Here is a 22,240-nt window from a genome sequence, read left to right on the forward strand (position 1 = left end):
ACTTCAGAGGGCAATGTTTTACCGTGTGACATGTTTCCCCAAGAGGAGCTGTGCTTAGAAAGTGCTCTGGAGCCCAGTCATGCCTCTCCTTAGAAAGATTAGCTAGTTTGGGGAGGGAGCGTAGGTATGGCCTGTGGCCTGAGTCTCTTTCAACACTCTCCGGGACAACCAGTCGTTGATGACAAGAATCACTAGTGCTGCTGATGTGGTATTTCCTTTTATCCTTTAAGTGAGATACCGGACACCTTTGCCGCCACCATCTCCCACTGTAGCTCCGTCAGCGTGTGAGGCAGCGGTACAAAAGGGAGCAGATTCCTTGCATGCTAACCACAGGGTTCCCTGAGCCCTTCTTCCCCCTTTTTTATTAGCATCTACCAGGAAGGTTTCTGTGATGGAAAGTAAAGGGGAGCTGACTTCTTTGGTGATGGAAAGATGAGATAAACTTTCCAGCAGCTGCATGACTTTCAAAGCATGGGCCAGTTGTTGAACACAAAATGAGGGAGCAGGAAGGGTGTGTGTGTGTGTGTGTTTGTGTGTGCGTGTTACAGTTTCTGAAGAGGGTTTTTCCCCAAGTATTCTGGATTAACAATATGGCAGAGTAAAATACAAAGTAGAAGAAAATAATCCAACTGCTCTAGCTTTCTTGGTAGGCCAAGAACTCCTGCCATGCCCAGTCACAAGATATTGCACGATCCCACTGATGTGTGGGACATATGTTGCGGTCAATGAGTATATGTCCAAGTGGAGACTGGTGATGAATGGTGTTCCTCAGGGTCAGTATTGGGACCAGTGCTGGTTAACATCTTTTTTGGTGACAAGGGCAGTGGGATTGAGTGCACCCTCAGCAAGTTTGCTGATGACACCAAGCTGTGTGGTGTGGTCGACATGCTGGAGGGAGGGAAGGGATGTCATCCAGAGGGACCTGGACGGGCTTGAGAAGTGGGCCCGTGCAAACCTCACGAAGTTCCACAAGGCCAAGTGCAAGGTCCTGCACACAGGTCAGGGCAATCTCAAGCACAAATACAGGCTGGGTGAAGAATGAATTGAGAGCAGCCCTGAGGAGAAGGACTCGGGAGTGTTGGTTGACAAGAAGCTCAATGTGACCTAGCATATGTGCTTGCAGCCCAGAAAGCCAACCATTTCTCATGACTCTGAATGTCTATAAGATGATGATGGTCAAGGGGAAAGAGGGAGGAAACTGATTGATAGAAAAGAAGAATAATGGTCATCAGTACCACTGGGAGGAGAATCCACTGTTTGACATACTGTGTATTAGAAAATCTCCACAGCTTACAGACAGTTTGAGCAAGGAAAGTTTCAGTCTCAGAAATGTCATGGACATTTAAAAGCAGTTTGGGCAATGCTTCATCAGACTATATTAATTACTTTGCAGAGGATGGTGAGCAGTGAGCTCAGGGTCCAGAGGAGGCTACTGCGGTGCCAACGTTGCTCTTAAAATTCTCAGAACCAGTGCAGCTTCATTCATGAATCTTGCCCAGGCTGACATATAACTCTCTGACAAGCAGCTCCCCCAGCTAATTATTTGCAAATAGAAGAACTGCTTGATGCAGAGGTCATGGATAATCTCTGAATTGCTGTGTTTTTGAAATCTTTGGCTTGACTGAAATAGCTCATCGGAACAGTGTGATTATGTACTGCAGAAGAAGAGGCACTGGAGGCAGAGGTGGCCAGTGCAGCCTGTCTCCCTGATGAGGCAGGACTGCTCCCCAGGGTGTAAGCCTCCTAATGCTTTGTTTACTCTAAATTTAAACTTTCCAAGTCATGGGGCTTCCATCATTGCCACTAAGACCCTACTTGACAGTGTAATGGTTTGCTCTCAATGATTTTTTTCCACTTTGTGTTTTAAGCTTTCCCTTTCTTTAATCCCATGAATTTTGGTTATTCATCCTTTTGTATTTCTTCAGCTTAGACCTCCTCTCCGTTTGAAGTTGACCTCGCATATAGATTAAGTTTCCTACTGTTAGGAAGTGTAGGTAATGTTAATTAGGTGATATTTGTAATGCAGCTTTTATCGGGTCCTTCTATTTGCTGAGCATGTTCCTGCTCTTTGTGAATCTCTGTCTCTAGGCTCTTTCAATGCTCTGCCAGAGGAGCCTTGGTCAGCCTTGCTGTCGTGTTTTAACATCTCAGCCCACTGCTGCCTGCCCTGCTGCCCTGCTGGCATTTACTACTCCCATAGCAGAGCTGGTGAAGGGGAATGTGTGTCCAGTTTTCAGCTCTTTATTTCACAGTCTGGTGTGTTAATGCGAGTCACCAAACCTGTGGGCATAGTTCCCTTCTGCTGACTCTGCTGTGAGCGTTGCAAGGTCCATGGGAGAGTGATAAGAGATAACTAGGAGAGTACTAAAATCTGCCATAGATCAGCGGTCAGGACTCAGGGCCTTTGATCTCTTCTTCATGTGATGCACAGATTGGATGTGGCAATTTGGGCAAAGCTGAATGATTTTCTAGTGGGGCAGGCTGGGAAGGTTGCTTGATGAAGCCATAGGTAGGTAACTTATATCTCATCAACATGGATTTAACTTCCTCACGTAGCCTGTGCTTCTCTCTTGCTGATTCTTGGAAAATCTTCTTGTCCATGGACTTCAATAATTTGCGTGAATGAATAGAGATGAATGTGCAATCTTCAGATAATCAGAAACAAGACCTGTAAATAAGTTGAAAGTACTAAGTTCACAATGTGTTTTAAAGTAATACCAACATTCAAGGGTATATAAAAGAGTATCAAAATTAAAATGAAATGTGACATGAAGCCATTATGAATGCATTGTGCTGTGTGGCTTTGTGGGGAGAATTCATGCTACCTTGTTCATTGTATTTACTTCCCATTGCAAAACTCATGGAAGTGCACCAATATAAGTGTTGGTGTAACTCTACCATAACGGCTATACCTGGACTGAATTTGAACTAAAAATGCGTAATCGTATTTTTTTTAAATTAATGTTATCTTCTTGTGTAAAAGTCTTAGTACAAATCTCTGCCCATCTTCATTTGACTGCACACAGCTCTGATCCATTCATGCAGTTTGCTCTCTGAGTTATTCTCCTCAGCAACACACAATTTGGGCAATTATTTAATGGGGTTCCTCTGTGTAATTTCATGCCTGACTGACATGCCCTGCGGTCATCCTTATGTTCCTTTGATGATGGAGGCTATACAGTGAGCAGCCCTGTGGCAAAATCCTAGTTCCCACTGAGTTCACCATTGGCTTCTATGGGTCCAAAGTTTCACCCTAAGTGTGTTGAATCTATGAACTATTACAAGGGACTAGGAACTGAGATAAGTTTAATTGCCTTAGGTGTTAAGCTTAGTTGTGGTTTATTTTAAGCGTGCAGGGGAAGTGCTTCTTGAAGAGTGATTTGAAGAGACAGAATAAAAATGAGCACACCCTTGGGAATGGCTGAGGACAGACTTCTTGTAGAGCTCTCATCCAGTTCCAAATTTAAAAGGTTGTTATCTAATGAGCACAAGCAATTACTTAGCTAATGAGCACAACAAAATAAGCACGAGAAATGTGTTTCATCTGCAATGCCCACTAGAAAGACATGGTTTTGAGCTTGAGGCTGCCCTTGCTTTAAGACCTGGGTCACTGCAGTGAGATTAATCCAGGGCATAAATCACAGGGGTTAGATTAGTGTTTGTTTTACTTGAATTCACATTTCTTGCCCTCTTATCTCCTCTAAATCTTCCAGCTTCTTAGCTCAATCATGAACCAGAGAACGGAATGGTTTTAAATAGCCGCAACTTTCCTCCTGAGCACTGGCTGTCAGCCCTCAGGCTTGATTTACCACTGGAACGCAATTATAAAATGGCACAATGCAATTAATGTGTCTTCCCTCCCCTTTCATGCCAGACAGGAATTCCTCCTCCACCTTCTTCAGTTGGAATGATTTTTATAATATAATGTAATCCAATGCAACTTTATTTTGTGTCAGTCAGGGCTCTACCAGATGGCAATGACATAAACAACTGATTATATATCCCCGTTAGGGATGATTCTGCATGTCTACTACTATTTCTGTGCAAGTTCAGATTGTTTGTGGGCCTCTTTATGTTTGGTTTCGTGATTGTGTTTTCCCACCGTTACAGCTGACAGTGACAGCCAGAAAAACAAGGCAACCGTAGAACGAATTGCCTAAATTTTTCCAGCCATTAAGCAAAAGCCATGTAGACTCAGGACATTCCCTCACTACCAAGTAAACTCACAGCTTTCCTGGTGTCAATCTAGCTGATCATCTGCAAATACTTCAGAAATGACATCTGACATCTGCCAGAGGTCTGATACTGCCCAGAAGTATGATTTCTGAGAGTAAGACCAGAAAGCCAAGGTCTTGGTTTCTAAGAGTCCCTGTAAACGCCAGATGCACTGAACCTGCAGGGGAAGTGTATCTGTAGGGGATCGTCTTGTCATGTGTGTTCTGTAGAGTTGCTGTGTTGCACAGTGTTTAAGAAGTAAATATATAGTATATAGCACATATGTGAAAGCAGTGGGGAAGAAGATTTCTGTGTATGCAAGGGTACATAAAAATTGTATGTGCAAGTTTTTAAGTCAATGTTAGGGCTGGTGTAACATCTTTGTTCTTTAATCAAGAACATGGCATAGTCAACCATTGCTAATTTTCTTTGAGTTTTTCCTGATGTATTTCACTGACTATTGAACATACTTTTTATTTTACTCTTTATGAATGTATTTCATTATGACTAAGACTTTACTCAAACAGTTTGCAGGAAATCAGAAATCTTAATGATTTTTTATATTCTCACAAAAAATTGTTGCCCTTCAGGGGGTGGCATGTTAGAATTACGCGAATGAAAAGGAAATAGTGATTTCTCTCCTCCCATGAAATAACTTCTCGGAGTCATGGCTATTATCAAATCAAGTTGAAACTGTAGCTAAACAGTAAAACCTATTAGTAAAAGACATATTCAGCCTCAAGAATGCTTTCCTTTTTCTATGGTCTCACAATGGCATAGATGAATTTTACTCCTTAATTTAGGTACAGACTTCTCCGTAGGGCTCTGTGTTACTTTGCATACTGCAGGAAGTAAACTCAAGAGGTTTTACTTATGTGTAATACATGGAATAAGCAAGAGCTGCCAAAAGTTGGAGCAGAGCAAGACAAAGTGGCAATATGTGAAGGCTGCCCATGTTCATCGTTCTCTGAGGGTGGTAAATGATTGCCTTCGCTCCTGGTGCTGAGCCTAAGGACAGATGAACAAGTGCTGCTTAGGCATTGAAGCTGAGGTTTTCAAAGAGGCTTCTTGTTGGCTTAACTCAGCCTCTGCTGAAACCCAGGTTTTCCCACGGGATTTAATAGCACCTATTACTCAATACTGAGGGCTTTTGAAAATCCCGCCCATATGCTATGGACAGATTTGTTGACCAAAAACCTGAGCCTGTTGCTTTTGAGGGGAGAAAGCTTCCCTTGCGAGAAAGAAAACATTTGAGGTGCTGCTTCTTTCCCTTTGCTCCATATTCTTAGCATGGCTTAGGTGTAAACACAGCTGTGGATGCCCAGTACCAGCAAATCCTTTCAGGTCTCCAGTGATTTGGAGAGGATTTCTCTCTGTATGTGAAGCACTCAAGAGTTGTTCCAGTTGTTCTTTGCCTTTTGAGATCTCACTTAAATTCCTTTGCAACTCATTGGATTTTTCATTAAATTAAATTTCACATGCTGAGTGAGCAGTCAACCCTTATGAGCCTAGAGGAAAGAATATGCTGTTTCTATGCATTTTAACGTGATGATCAAGTTGGGGCTAATGCTCCCAGGCACCTGCATCAGTGTTCACCTTTCAGCCTTTCCATCCTAAGCCCTGTATTTTGAAACGAGATGCCTGCATTTTATTACCTTTCTAAGTGGAAAACAAGAGCATATGTTCTCTTGTCACTAGAAAAGGCCTGAATTGTCTTGGTTTGAACTTTAAAATAAAGGTCAGACTTGAGGCAGGCACGAATTCTTGCATGTGTCAGCCCAAAAGGTGAAAGCTTTAGGAAGTTATGAGCAACAGCAAATGAGGCAGTTTCAAATTGCACTTGAAACTGGAACAGCTGTTATTCCTGTTGTTTGGAGGGTGACATTTAGAGTTATAATGTTAAAGATTCTATATATTACATTCAGGGATCACTCTAAAATAGAGAGTAGTCACCGAGGCAGAGAAAAAGTGGTTTTTGGGTGACACATGGCAGAGAAGTAACAGCCTAATCTTAATGGCACAAGGATAAGATTGTGGGAAAGCCCAAATATCGAGGTAGGTGTAAGAAAAGGGAACAAGGAGAAGACAAAAGAGACCAGGGGAGTCTAGGGGAATTTCTGAGAAAGGATTTTTTCAATGCCTCCTTGCAAGTGAAAATTAATTGTTTTGGGACTGGAATTCACAGCTCTGTATCGCGGGGACTTAGCAAGGCTGGTGGATTACCTCGCTCTGTGGTCTCAAAATGCTCTGACGGGTTCATGTGTGTCAGGCAAACATTATGGTGATTTTAGCACTTTAGGGGCTCTACAGGAGTACATAAATACCACCTAAGCCATCCAGCTGAAATTAAAACTTAATTACTGCCCCACTTAATAATACTCTCTCCCCCCACTACTGCTTTAGAGGATCATAGGGCTAAAAGAAATAATTAATCTTCCATAATGAAGCTATTTTCTAGCAGGAGACAGAATGTCTTGCCCCTGTGGATTCTGAGATGGAGTTTTTATGAGCATTATGAATGGGGAAGTGGGGAATGAGCACAAGAGGAAAAGCAGTGCAGAAAAGGGGATAGGACCCAAAATGCTGGCGGTGGGAGGACCCTCTGACTCGCAGGGCCTTGCTGAGTTTAGCTAAAAGGAACGTGATAGTCATGGGGAAAGAGGAGTGAGCCCTATTAAAAACTAGGTTGGCTGTATAACAGTGTTCCCACCACAACTACTAATTATTGGAATACCAGCAATTGCCAAAAGTTTTATATAATCGAGACAAGAGCTGGCTTGAAGGCTGTGGTTGAAATTGTGCGTCTCCAGAGAAATCTAAAACAGAATGGTGGTGGTAGAGTTTGGTTCTCTGCTTTTAACTGTCAAGGTTGATTCATGTCCTCAAAGCTGCTTTTCTTGGGACAGTGCTGCCTTATACTACAATTAAATTGCATGCAAATGTTTCAAATTCTCTGTGACTGTCCCGGTGCAAATGCCTCCTTTTGCGTGCCTGAAAGGGAAAGAAATCACGCTCCTTAAAACAGTGCAAGGTTTAGTCCTCTCCTAGTCCATGGCTCCTGCGATACCCACTACATTGAGCACCATTGCCTGCCTTGTGCTGGGACCAGCTGGGGAGGCAAGGATGGCCTTGCCATTCTCCAGCTTGTCTCCGTTTGACCATCCCTTTGGTGGAGATACTGAAGTGCTTTTGTTTCTCTGTTTCTTGTGTGCATCCCTGGCTGCAGAAGATGCTGGATGAGTGCCAGGACAGGCGGAGCTGCCAGTTTCTCGTCAATAGCCGGCTGTTTGGTGCAGATCCATGCCCTGGAACTGGCAAGTACCTCATCGTGTGGTACAAGTGCAGGCCAAGTAAGTATCTCACTATTGAATCTGTTTGCTCTGGCAAGACCAAAGCATTTTCGTACTTAATACTCACCAGAGAGGCCTCCTAGGACTTTTTGTTCCCTTCCACCTTTATTTCTGGTCTAACATAACCCACGGGTGTGGAGGGTTTCCTCTGTGCCTCTCGCTTGCTGCCTTGCACGGATGCTGCAGCTCCGGCACCTTTCTCTTTGCTGGCAGCCTGAGTTGCAGATTGTTTTTGCAGGTGCCAGCAAAAGCCTTTGCCAATGCTGAGCTCATGGTGTCGGTGGTGGGTGGGCTGCTCTTGCTCCCATCTGCAGCTGCCCTCCTGTCCTGGTGGGCTGGGGGGACTTGTCCCCTCTCCACCTGCCCCTCCAGAGGGAGCGGGAGCTCTTTGCGTGGGCAAAGACTTTAGGTGTGGGTGCCTAAGGCAAGCAATGAAAATGGTGGTGCAACGGGAAGCTCACCTGCCCACGCCATGCCATAAGCCAGCTTTTAATTGCTCGCAGGTCAGGCTGGGAAATGTTAACCTATGTTTTGCGTGATCTCATTAGCTGTGTTTAAATTAAACGGGGCTGGCGCCCGGATGGTGGGAGTGCAATCATGCATGCTGCAGAGGAGTGAGCCTGGTGTGGCTTTGGCCCGGGACAATCAATAACCTCTTGGCCAATTCCTGGCCCCACCAGGGGAGATAGCACAGCCTGGGCACCATTCCCCATCAGCGCTTTGGAAGCAGACACATTAGTGTGGAGACGGATAGGGTTTGATGGTGGCCAAACTGTGCCAACTGATTTCAGCTGGAGAACAGGACCTGACTCTATTTGAATTAATAGTCTGGACATGACATTTCAGACCAGCATAATCCCAGGCTTTTTAGATGACATAGCTAACATGGTTCTAGCATCACATCAACAAGAGTTTTAGGGAAGAAATAAAAAAAAAGTTTGCACAAGGAAGAAAAACATATCTGATTTCAGAAAAGGCTTGAAACAAAAGCAGAAACATTCAGGCTCTGTCAGCAGCACAGAAGACGACTTTTTGCCCCAGCACGCAGAGACCTGTGCTAATGAAGTGAAGGGATCTGGCAAGATCTGTGAGGAATTCAAATGAAAAGTAGGTAATGAAGCACCTGCATTTGTTTGGGGTTTTCGAGAGTGATTGTGATATCCCTTGTTGGGTGAGAAATGCATCTCTGAGAGAGGGGTGATAGCAGAGTGTTCTGACAAGTCCTCCTGAACCTGCGGGTTTTGTATCAAAGCTCACTTGAAAAATCTAACTATTGAGGCCTCTGCTGAACTTCTGAAGGTACTTCGGGATCCCATCTGTGCATAAATATTTATGGCTTGGCATTCTTTGCTAATTACAGATATGCTAGAAAAGAAGGAGTTTGCATGTGTGCTGGGTAGGTGATTTTCCTCAAAGAGCAGGGGAAGCTGCTTGAAAACATTTCCCCAAGACATTTTTCAGGCAGCTCTAATTTTGCAGGGTGAAACAGAGTGATCTGACACAAATTATTGTTTCTTAGTCATTGGGCAAACTTTTAATCAGAACCCACTGGATTAATATCGAGGTTTGAAATATGTGAGGATTAGCTTTGCACAGAGATACCAGGACATCGTCAACCTTTCTTTGATGATTCAAAATGTTAATTTTGAGTCGCACAAACAGAATCTAGTGCTTGTGTGAGTTCGATAAGCCTTTCCACTTTTCTACAGGGAGAAGGTTAATGAGGGGACTGAAGAAAGATGGATCGATAGAATGCAAAATACAGGACCATGAGAAATTTTGGTAGGCTTTTTGGGTTATTGAGTATTTGAGTATTGATTATGAGTTGTAAATAAATATATGTTTAAGAACTGATCCCAAAAGCTGTGGTCCTATGAAGTGTTGACCTCCTTCAGGAAGTCTGAGCACACATAATTGTAACTGAAAAGCACCAGAGAATCCTTGTCGAGAGATCACTGCCTGGCACATGGTTTGATCCATAACTTTATCAAAAGACAAATGCAATTTTTTGGGTTCTGTTCCTGAATTTGTCCTTCTTAACAGCAGACATGACAGAATTACTTTAATAAGGAGCTATTTAAGGTCTTAATTGTCCTCTGGAGACCTCTATTTCTTTCCTTTGCTTATTGAGGGAGCCTGACGTGACCATGCTACTGAAGTAGGTGCATTGGTGAAGTGCCTACCTAGGTAGAATGAATATGAGTTTTCCTGTATACGGGTATGAGAGGCAGTTTGGGAAGTGGCCTGCAGAGTTTGGACAGGACATCTTTAACATAAAATAAGGATGCCCAAGCCCTCCCACTCTCAGAGTCATGCTGGAGCCTCAAAAGGCCTCTGAGCAGAGGTAGTTATCTAAAAAGAAAGACTTCCTTGAAAGAAAGCAAAACTGAAGTTAGTGGCATTTACTTGTACCTTTGCTGAAAAATAACTAGATGGTGCAGTCATTCCCTCCAGCCACTGTCACTGCAGTTATGCCTCTCTGACATTATGTTGCATTTGAAATCTAGTGGTTTCGATACTCGCTGGCTGTATGGGGTTCACTCACAAGGCAAGGTGCTATTTTGGTTTCTCATGGGAAGAATTTGAATGAGATGAAGGGCAATAAATCATGTTGAAACTGAAAGCCCCAGATTTTCCAAATGGTGGGGCTCTGGGGAGCAGGGCAATGGAGGGGATCTCTACTGCACTAATTGCTCTGAGACTGCTTTCGCTGGAAGCAGGGAAAACTCATGCAGAGGTGTTGTGATTCACCTCCTCTAGAAATTCAAAGAAATAATTCAGAGAAGCGCATGCTTAACTAGAAGCAGTGAGAAATTCAATGGCTTGTGTGTTTTTTTGGGAAGTCTTGTGCTAATCATGGTCCCCTCTGATCCAATGGATGGATCTGGGGCCTACTGAAAACTCATCTTGCGTGTACAGGACTCAGATATGTGCATGGGACTGCTTTTAAACATCAGGTGTTTGGCAGTCCTGAGTATTCTCTAAGCCTGTAAATAAATAAATACACTATGTGGGTATATTTCTAATTTTAAGGTATAGGATGTTTAAGGAGATCAGAAATAATCAATAAAATGCTCTATTCTGTCTCAGTTTGGGGCAAACGAGACTTATTTATTGCTGCTATGTGATTTGAAGGCCAAGGTTCATCAAAGTTTATGGGGGCTTAGCTTTTATTTTATTTTCCGGTAGCATGTGGGCCTTAGTTTCTAGTATGCACTGACCTTTGAGAAGATGTTCAAAAGCACAGTAGAGGTCTCAGCAGAGTACATCTATGACTTGTGCTTCTAAACTTGGAGATGCCTCTGCAAATCATCCTGCTGTCAACAGCCTCAGTAGAGAGCCCCCAGAAGGTCCCTGCAGGTCAAGGCTGGGACATGTTGCTGTAGCAGTGAAACCTGAAGTTGTTCTCTGCTAGCGTAGATGTAGTCTGGCATTTAGCACTGGCTGGGGATGGTTTCCAGTGGGAAGTCTGGATATGGCCACACTGTTTTAGAAGCTAAAAAAGTTGATGGGAATGTCTGTGGGCTGTCCCATGCCAGTTGGCCTCAGCACCAGAGAACTGGCACATTTTTCAGGGCCAATGTAGCCTGAGATCCACATCCAAAGCATACTGAAGCCTAGGATCAAGCCCTGAACACACAGAGGATTTCAATCTCCAGGGTACCTTTCAGGATTATTAAAAAATTGCACGCAAATCCAATTATTTCTCAGGTAACATGCTGATTTGATTTAGACCCATTAAGTATAATTACCGGGTAGGCTGCAGGAACATATAATTAGAGGGAATTGACATACTATTTAATTGGTCTAACATGAATTCCCTCTAACTGAGATCTGGATTCACCAATATTATTCAAACAATTCAGTGTTTGTTCATCCCCCTCACTTCAGAGACAGAGAACCATGTAAGATTGTGTGTTATTGTAAGCTAGGAAATATTTGCTCCGGGTGCCAGACTTTCCAGAGGGGCTGCGTAGTCTAATTCTGGCTGGGAACAGGATCTGTGGGGCTGCCCAAGCCATGCTGAAGAAATAACTTCACCTCTCTGCACCCCAGCAATACAATTGCAGCTGATTTTACTGGGGTTGGTCGCTGTTCTGGGCTATCGTACAAGGGGGGATCGATGTGCCCCTGCACAGCATCTGTTTGCCCATGGTGGCTTTTTGGTTATTTGGTTATTTTTTTGGCTTTGCTATTTCAAAAGCGCCAATGCTCCTGAACAAAATGGGGACATAAATGTTTGCCTTTCTCTGCAAAAGGTTTGCTTGTGATGAGATGTGTTGTCTGCGTGGCCATTCGTTGGCAATGCTGTTGAGAAAGGAGAGGGTTCCTACCCTGCTTATATGGCTTCCCTCAAGAGTCCCCCACATAGTGCCTTTCTCTTGTCTCCTCCTATGCCATTGTCATGCTGTCCGGGATGTACCGTCCCCTTCTCAGCTCTCAATAGCCTAAGCTGCAGCCTTCTGTAATGCTATAGTGATATTTTCCCTCTTTCCTATTGGGCAGTTGGTACTTTAGTGTATGGCTTCAAGGACTCTGGGAGGGATAATCTCCATCCAGTTGTTTTTTTTTTTTTAAATTATTATTATTTTTATTTCATTTTAAAATGCTGTGTGGAGCAGCTGGATGTGATAATTGGAGGCTGGCGGGTGTGAAACCTCCCTGTATTAATCATCCCAATGATGTAACAAAGTGTAAATCCAAACTTTGCTGCTCTCTCTTCTATTCACAAATGAAAGCCTAAAGCCTTTGAAATTTTAGAAAGCCTGGATTGTGACATGGGCTCCAATTGCAGCTCAAATCCCTCTGTAACAATATAAAAACATTTTTGTGAAAGCACATCAAGGCTCTGAGAAATGCATCTGGGAAGGAAACTTGTGTTTGTTGGCAAAGAGTGAAGTGCCAAAAGTTTGTGTGGGGGTAGGAGGAGGAAAGGGGGTGGGGGAGGTCACTTTGTTCTAGTTCAGAACCTGTAGCTTTGATTTATGGGAAAACCTTTGTGCAGAGAATTGACCTGGACACATGTTTTGAAGACACCAGGCAGTCATTCTCTCCACCATAGATTTAGTTCTAACCTAAGAGGCCTGGTTGATTCTCCTGAAATGTCAATGACTTTTTTCAAAAGTGGGAATGCCCATCCTGATCTCCTTGCCAAAATCTTACTCAGGTAACTTGGTTTTTCTTAACAGTCCTAGGCAATTTTAATTAGAAAGCAACTGAATTTTAAAATCAATTAGGAATTAATTTCAGTTAGATCATCTTCTGATAAAAATGTCATCTTCAAATTTGCACTCTCTATCATATAGTGATGGAGCTGCCATGCTGTGTCCCAGGACTGTCTGCCTTTTGGTGACGATGTGTCATTTTTTTTGCTGGCAGTGCTTCAAAACCTGTACAAACAGCAGAATACCATTACTTGTGGCAGAGCTTTTCCAGCTATCAAAGAACTGCAAAGAGTCATCCTCTGTGTTGGTGGTTCCCAGTCACTGGTGAATGTGAAGCTGTCTTATTTCTCTTGGGGAATTGGTCTGATCTGCTCATCAGATTTCCGTTGGATTGGCTGAAAAGTGTGGAAAGGACGTTCTGGAAGGACCACCTGGGCTTGCAGTGAAGGCATCTTGTTCACCGTTTAATTTCCCTAAAAAAAAATCCATTCCTTCAATATTGAATCTAGTGTGGGCTTTGCCATTGACTTTGCTGGGCTGAGAATTACACCTTTTCTGTTAAATTCAGTGAACATAGCATGAAAAGCCTGGTCTCATCACACATCCTCAAGGCTTTCACTCCCTAAGCAGAATTTGCAAAACGCTGTGAGCAAGAGCAGAGGGCTATGGAAAGAACAGAGTTTTTGTAGACATTTTGAATGAGAGCAAAGAGGGACCTAAATGTATTCCTGGTCCCTTTAATGCTGGTGATTGATTTTAGTGCTGGGATAGATTGGTAATTCAGTAGTTATCAGCCTTTTCAGAAAAGCATTAATCTCCTTCATAAGACAGGTTTATTGGTGGCAGGAGAAGTTCACTGTATTGTTCGCTGCATTGCTTTTTGGTGGGCCAGGATTTCCAAAGCAGTGTGATGGAGTGAGGGATGTTTAATGGGCACATCCTTCTGGCCCAGCCACCGAGGCAACAGAATAAGCCTTTTACCTCCTGCATTCATCAGCTTGCTCTTGCTTATCTGTATTATTTCAAAACTGTTAAGGTGGTGCAGGGAGTGGAAATTTATAAGGGCAATAAAACCTCAGGAAACAAACGCTGTGGTGAAGAAAAGGTGTAAATAAAGGAACGTTATAAATAACAGAGGACAGATCCCTCAGCCTACAATTGAGGTCAGAGAAACTTTAATGCTAATGATTAATATTGTTTTAAGCTGTTGATGCACAGAGATTTTCAGGTACTGTTAAATAGCCCTATCTCTGTAGCACACTAATCACTTGACTGTCAAGAGCGGGATTAAGAGGAATGCGTGATTTCATTGTCAGCGAATGCAGAGATTATTGTCAGCCCCTGTCCCCACAGAGAAGGAAAGTGCTGCTGACTCGGAAGAAAATAAAAAAAATCCCAGTTTTGTTTCAAACCTTATCAGTCAGCCCTGATTGACATAATAAGGAGCCAGTGAAGAGCAGGGTGCTTCCTACTGATGTAGGTGGAAAGATTCCCTTTGCTGGATCAGGTCTGCAGTGTTCGGATGTTAACCACTAAAAAAGATAAATTCTGAAATCTGACTAAATTGTATAAATCATAGAGCTGTGACTTTTATAGATCCCCTTTGTCCATTGGCATTTAAGTTTCCTGTGGGGTCCTGGGGAAAAAACAAGAGTGAAAAAACCCTTTTAAGCCATGAATTTTTAGTTAAGGACAAGGAAGAGATACACCGCAGTCTTTCTGTGCTGGGACAGGTGAGTCAATACCATTGCCAGAAGGAACCGGGAGCCTTTGCCCTCAGGTTCCACAGGAGATCCAGCCCATCCTTAGGTACTGTGGGCACCTGTGATACCTTTCTGTGCAGATGATGGAGGCTGCATTGTGGATGGTGCTTCAGGTGTCGTGAATGGTTTTGGCTGCTGCCAGAGACAAAGTGATCTGGGAGCCTTCTCCCCAGAAGAGCAAGGGGGTGTCCTTGGGGCAATTAACCACAATAAACACAGGGAAACAAAACTTTTAAAAATCAAACCCATAAACCTAAATCTCAACACGGTCCTACTGTGGTAGAGGTTTGCAAACTCTGAACAATAGATTTCAAGATTTTCTGGCATACTGGTGAAGAACTCTGAGAAGAAAACTTGACCCAGACACAATATGCTTATAAACCAAATCGAGATGCTGCAAAGGTTTATTTTTGTGGAAGTTTGGATCTGTTATATTGAATCCACAGTTTAAACCATGCATGTAGGCCTCACAGAACAGTGAAGTAAAGTTATACAGTAATTCTGCAGGAGGTCTTGTATATGGACTTTAGACAGAAAATATAGATCAATTGCTCTCCTCAACTACATATCTCTTGGGAAAAAAGCAAAGAAGAGTAAGTCTCCTCTGGGGTAGAGGCATGGTAATTAACTCTTTCCAATACTGTGGATTTCTTCAATATTTTTTCAATATCAGTCTTAAGTTTGGTTTTCAAATTAAATATATATTTTTAAAACAAGTATCTCCTTATATTTCCAGCTTTTCATCATACTAATGGGGTGTCAAGCTCTTCTCGGTTGCACACTTCTTTTTCTGACTACTTAAAAGGCACTGAATATTGCCCCCTAATCGTGTCTCTGGGAATTGGGACTTCTAAAGCATCCATGATGAATTTGGGAGATTTGCTAACCATATTTCTTGCAGCTACATTTTTTCTTTTCAGGCAAAGCCATTGAGGGAATGCTGTGTGTTTAATTATTTAGGACAGTAGTGAACTAGCTTTTAATCTAGTAGGGCTCATTTTCCCATATTTTATGCTCTAGGCAACGCCATGGATTGTATGTAAAAATACCAATCAGGTATCCTTTTAATGCACCTGGGTCAGAATTATTATTACCATTATTTTAACATTAGGAGAAGACCATTTTAATGATATAAGACTAAATTCTCCCTTTCAACTATTTTAATAATTACTTTAAGCAGCATTACTCCAGATTTACACCTTCACTGGAAGAGAAGAACAAAAGTGCCATGAACAGTGGTACTAATGAAGTCTTTTTCCTTACTCGTTCAGGTAATTTTTTGCTTAGTGCATCCCTCCCATCTTTTCATTGTAGTAAGAAAGGTTTTCACGATGCTTTCTGTGTTGCCTCCTATGGTGTAGCTAGTCCAGATTTATATCCATGCTGGTTGGCTGGTAGGACAGTGCAACAATTACAACCAGCTTTGGCACTGATTTGGCTCTTTTCTGTAATTGGCTACCAGTTCTTAAAAAATGTATAGGGACTTAACTACATTTGTCATCTCAACGTTTCTGACAAATTTCACTAAAATTTAGCCAGAAGGTTCTCTGGTCCTTGGAAGGAGAACTAATAAATGGTGAGGCAGAGGCTCAGGCAGCAGAACACTAGTAAGTCACAGCTGCTTCAGAAAATCAGCCCAAGTTCATTAATGGAAGGAGTAGGATGAGAATTAAATTTGTTCTGGGCTCCCAAGTGTTTTGTTTAACTCTCATCTCACAGACTAGCATGTATATTTCAATATTGTTCCCTTTTTTGTCCTTAGATAACTATATACCTCTGTTTGTCCAACTAGGACAGTGCAACTAGGTGCATCTAAACTCTACTTTGGAAATGAAATGTAGCAGTTAATTTGCAGCACTGCCAGCCTTTTCACAGCAGAATATAGAAAGACAACTACTTCAGACTAATGAAAGTGACAGTGGGGAAAGGCGCCTTTTAAACACTGCAAATTGGATGGGTGCGTCAGGAGTGTAATTTTAAAGGAATCTGACAAGGTCGTTTGCAAAGAACAGTCTTACTTGTCGAAATGGTTTCAGCCCTCCAAAACTTGGCACTCTTGAGTTTTCAGAGTTCTTCTGATGTTGGCAAACTGCCTATTTGATGTAACTCTGGACTGTCTTCTAAGCTGTATCTTTCAGAGTTTCAGATTAGCTTCTACAGAACTAACTGGTGCACTCCATGCCATCGAGGGTAGCAAACTTCAATTTTTAAAAGTTAAATTACAGCATCTTCACAAAAAAGTTTCTCAAGGGAAAATTGAACTGAAATAATGTTAAAAGACATTTCTGTGTAAATGTATGAATTTGTGACATTCTCACCTTTTTATACTCCAAATTAAAGGAGACAATCTTTTTTAGATCCTGGCAGCTGAAATGAGGGAATGACCAGGTAGCCCACGGCTTAAGTGCTTGAGGGAGGAGTCAGAGGAAAGGTACTTGGGGACTCCAGAGACCTTTGCTGTCCTGGAAAGGTTTCCTCCACCCAATCCTACCTAAGGGAATGCTGGCTCGATTGATATAGATTTATTTAAATCATGAGATGAACAGAAAGTTCATTTAGTAGCAGGTTCAAGCGGATGAGGAGGAAGCTCTGGAACTCAGGATGGGAGGTGCATCTTGTAAATGAAAGGAAATTGGAAGAAAACAAAAAGCAAGGAGCCACAGCAATGTGCACTGATCTAAAGAGCAGACATTTGCCACTGTGAGGAATTTCTGATCTATGTTGACTTATTTGCATTCAGGGACTTGGAGGCCAGAATCTGCTTGTATCTTCCAAAGTGTAAAAGAGGATGCAAAATTCAGATAACAAATGCGTCCTTGAAATGAAAAGTAAGTAAATATACGAACACAGGAATAGGAGTGTCAGGAAAATGTTTCAAGGGGAGCACCGACTGGAAAATATCCTTTTAGTACAATTACCATCTTCACAGAAGAGTCTAGGAGTCAGTGAAAGCTGTCCAAGGCACCTTTGCTCTGTCTGCTTTGAGATGTACTTATCTATTTTAATTTTGGGATGATGGACTTAGATTTACGTGCACTCAAAAAAATATCTCTGTATCTTACAGAAGGGCCTGGGAATTAGCTGACTATGAGGGAAAATAAAAATATCTAAAAACAAGGGTCACAGGTTACAAGGAAGGGTACTGGACGGGTATCTCCAAGATGAGCTGTTCATGGGAAGTCCTGTTGCACAGGCACTCTTGTTCAAGGATGCTGCTTAGACGTGTCTGTCTTAGTGTTTAATAGGTTTCCTGTCTTGGAGACTCATCTTCCAAATTGCCCTGGAAGAGATAGTGCTCACTATACTCATCTTTTACATGATCTACAGGATGACTGGAACTTGAATGGACATGGCCCTCAGCAGCCTGCTGCTCTAGTTGACTCTGGTATGAACATGGGGGTTGGTCTAGACAATCTCCAGAGGTGCCTTCTGTCCTCTGTGACTGTGAATTACAGTTTGGAGTGACTACATCTGTAGCAAACAGTTCATATTTCTAGGGTTAACCCTTATTTTGGCTTTTCTCTTTAGGCTGACATAAAAATTTGCTATGTGGTGACTTTTGCAATGTAAGTATTCTGCCTAGACATGTGCTGAAATGAGCAAAATCTCACCACATGCGAGATCATCATCTTTATTATTTGGTAATGACTTCCAGTGTCCGTAAGTTTGTTGAATTTTAACTTGTGACTAAAAGGCTGCGTATTCCACTTGTGCCATCTGGCCCACTGTGCATCTCAGCTGTTCAACATTGCAACCGATCCGTGTCTGATAAGTGCAGTAAGAGATGTAGGCAGGAAGAGTGACACGGGGCATTGGAGATGTATTTGCCATTAATACAGTTCTTCTGGAGAGAGTGGCTGAGTGAGAAAGGGAGTTGTCCCTATACCCTTATTCACAGACTGACACTAACCACCACCCAATAGTTAAACACATTCATTTATCACTTAAAGGAAAATAGATGTGGGTAGGATGGCTGGATATAATGAAGAGTTATGAATTTCAAGGCCAGAAATGTTCTTTGTTTTGGGTGGTATGCAGTGGAACTGTTAATAGCTAAAGCTGGTATGACGGTGAGCAAGGCAAAAATTGGGCTAAAGAGATGTTATTGGCTAACATAGAGTGCAGTTCGGTTCTGAAGTAGCATCTTGGGTACAGTCTCATTAATTTAACAGTTATAAACTAGAGAAGTTAATCTTCTATGGGAAACAATCCTGACCTGATAAGGAAGTGGGCAAAACCATCTCTGTTTCCTACAGAATCTTTTTCTTTGCTGAGATCCCTGATTCTAAGATTTAAATCCTTTAGGATTTTGTGAGGAAAACAGATTTCTCTTTCCATGTAGTTCCAGCTTTTTGATCTGGGAAATAGGGTCAACTATTATGCACTGATTATGTGAAGCATGCATATTTTAATTAGCAAAATTATATAAATTTTTTCACAAGTTCTGTTGAAAACTATAATTTTAGGCAAGGTAGATGTCTGACATTAATGCATTCCATCATTTTATTAGAGACAAAATCTCTTTAGGAGCTTTTATCTCTAAGGTCTTGCAGAGATTGAGCCAATTGACATTTAGTTTTGAGCTTCCCCGTCATGATCATTCAGAAAATTGTCATAGACCATAGGTGAAAATGTTCTTAAGACACTGGGTAAATGCATTTACTACAGGTCAATACTTTAATATTCCTGTACACATCCTATAATTATAAAGGCTCTTCTTGTTCACTTTACTGTTTAAGAGTGCCAGTTTTTCCATTAGAAACGTTTATAATTGTTTCCCCTTAATTGTTCTAGCTATGTTATAATCGTGTAGTATAATGACCTTTAAAAATGTGTCTAGAAAAGCCTGCAGCTGTTCCCTCCTTGGTTTCTCTCCATTAAGTTATATTTAAGCCAGTGTCTCTGAAAACAGGCAGTAATAAAAGGGATATTATCCTTAGCAAATATCTTAATCACGGTAAATCTCTGTTGCCCTACAAATGACTGCATGGGGGATTAGAGTTGAGTAAGCCATTTGCTGAATATCACTGCCACCTTTCCTAGGCTATTTAAGCATGTTTAATTTTTCAGAGTGAAACATGAAACCCACTAATACAAATGTTTGCATTTGGACTGAATTATATCCAGACTGTAACAGTTATAGCAGGCTTAGGACCAGATCGTGACTGATCTGTTAGAGGCTAGTTCTTCTTGGGAGAGTGAGAGAGAAAAACGTAGATTCATTCCCAGTCCCAGCTCTCTTATGTCACTTACGCTGCCTCAATTCTTTTCAATATTTATATAAGGCTATTATGGGTTGAAGTACCAGTAAATATATGGGTGATGCTTAGCCCTGTATTTTTTTTTATATCAATCACAGTCCTTACCATCATCTAATGCCTGGGAGCCATCAGCATCTGGATGAAAATCAGCTGGTGCTGGTTCATCCTGGCTAAGATGGAGGTGGCAATGCTATGAAGCAGAAAATACTTTCAGAGACTTCTGTCCTCTGTAACATCACTTTCTATCTGTTTGTTTATCCAGATTTCTATCAGGTTGCCCAGAAACAGTGAGAGTGTCTGTTTTCCAGTGATCAACCTTAAGAGAACCTTTTGGGAGTCTGAAATACTACTGTGTATTTCATCCTTTCTTTTTTCTCTTTTTTTTTTTTTTCTTCCTTTTAAGAAAGCAGTGTCTTCTACCAGTGCCAGCCCAGGGGACTGCAGCCCTAACCAGTTTGGACTCAGCCAGAGCCATGGGAAGTGGCAGCTCCAATAGGTGTTTCCTAGGGCCGAATGCAGTGACCATAAGGTGGCATGTTTCAGGTGGCACAGCCCTCTTACTCCACACTGCAGTGTGCCAGGAGCACATCACCCATACGCTGCACTGGTTCCCAAGGACTGTGCACTCAGATTCACCTCCCCAGTCTAATATCTCGAGCCATCCATCACACAGCTTCCCCCATAAACCCTAAACACGACTTCCCAGGGCAGCTAGAAGGGTAAGAACTGCGAATGTGAGAGGCAGAGTTTTGTTTTTGACTGTCAAATGCCTGCTGGACTGACTTTCAGCAGGGATGTGAATGTCTGTGCATCTCAGTGTCTTCTGGGCTAAATGCAATACTCACTGTGTTTAAATCCCAGTCAAGTTTCCAAATGACAAGCCCTGACTTTGAATGGTCAGAAGAATTTAATAAATATTCTAAGGACCTTAAATGGGTCCACAGGACATGTGGTTAAGCAATCAGTTATGCTTGTTAATTGGGAGATGCAGCTAATAATAACCAAATCAGAAGAGGAAATTGAGTTAGTGCCTTGTAAGAAATAAGACCTTCACAGAGGACCCTGGCACTCACTCATTAGAGACTTCAAAATTGATCTTTCTCAAAAGTTAATCAACTATTTAATATTTCAACTACTTCAGCCAGTCACAAGTACTCTCCCTTTCCATGATATTGGTTTAACATTAACTGTGTATAGCTTGTCCTATTGCAGAGTTTTGTGCCTTTGTCCTTTCAGCTTGAATCCATGTTTGTTTTTTTCCCTAAGGAAAAAAAAGTCTATTAAGTCTATAAAGTTCTATTATACTCTCTTAAGTATAATACACTGTACAGCCGAGTTAAAGCTTTGATCCCATTTCCTTCACAGAAGAAACGAAAATCCTATGGGAGACAGTTATAGGTGAAGATGATAACCCTTAGTATGTTGAGTGTATTATTCCAGTGCCTTCATGGTGATTGCGGATGAAATACCTACATAGATAAAATGATGATTGATTCTTCACAGCTGTGTGAGGTTCCTCTCTCCCTATACACTGTGATGTTGAAAAGAGCTCCTAATCCTGATTCCTGTCACTGTTTTACACACTCAGGTGGTTGTGGGTTTATCCCTATAGGTATTGCTGAAGGATGTGTGTTCTTCACACGGATTGTCCCATGAATAAGTTAGGTCTTAATTCTGTCTTCATCTACAGGAATGGATGAGAAGGTGTTTTCCCATTCAGTAAATATTTTAGAGGTTTTAAAGTTTCCCTGCAGTGGGATAAAAAGTAGAATCTTTCAGAGATTTTTACAAAAAAGCTGCAGATTGAGAAGGAAGATTATGTACTGGAATAGTTTCTAGGGTTAAGATTCTCACCCGAACTGTGAGCGTTTGGACCAGGGTTTTCACATTCCAGGCGGATGCTCTGATCACCAGGTAATAGGCTGTTTTGAGGGGGCAATTTTTTGGCTTTGAGTAGGAATTTCCAAGTTGAGCATGAGGAGTTGTTTGTTCTCAGATGTTTCTTTTAAACCAGCATGTGCCTGTTTTGGTATAAGTGTTTTCTCCATGCAGTTTCTTCTGAAAAAATCAAATCAAATGTAGAAATTAGCTGTACTTTGAGCACAGGTTAAACCAGATGACCTCCTGAGGAGTCTTCCAACTTAAATTCTTCTATGATTCAGCTTTCTTGGAAAATTCCTTTCCATCTCCAATAAGGAAAATGATTCTTGAACCTATAGTTATAATACAGTCAAAAATGTCACATTAAGTGCTAGCTGCCATGGTGTAAAGACTTAAGTATTAAACTATAAAGTAATTATTAGCTAGTGTTCTCAGTTCCTGAGTAGTTTGATGCACATGAACTTTGCATAAGTTCTTTTATACATACGTGTATGTGTGTGTGTGTGATATTAGGCATAGAGAACCAGTGACAGGGAAAGACAAAAGTCATATCTGTGCTAGTAAATGATACAGGGCCAGGGGCAGCTCCAGGCACCGGCTGATGA

At 41.9% G+C, this 22,240-nt stretch overlaps 1 protein-coding gene across 1 annotated transcript in view; it reads left to right on the forward strand.

The window, feature by feature from the left end:
* Positions 1–22,240, forward strand: part of LOC104162154 (protein eva-1 homolog C-like) — a gene marked incomplete at its 3' end in the record, with an annotated part of 101,996 nt that overhangs the window by 63,844 nt on the left and 15,912 nt on the right. Inside the window, exon 3 of the mRNA XM_009700818.1 lies at positions 7,442–7,565. Coding sequence (XP_009699120.1) covers positions 7,442–7,565 — 124 coding nt within the window. The remainder of the gene's footprint in view (positions 1–7,441; positions 7,566–22,240) is intronic.

Source organism: Cariama cristata, unplaced genomic scaffold (assembly GCF_000690535.1).
Source record: "Cariama cristata isolate BGI_N322 unplaced genomic scaffold, ASM69053v1 scaffold15695, whole genome shotgun sequence".
NCBI classification, from domain to species: domain Eukaryota; kingdom Metazoa; phylum Chordata; class Aves; order Cariamiformes; family Cariamidae; genus Cariama; species Cariama cristata.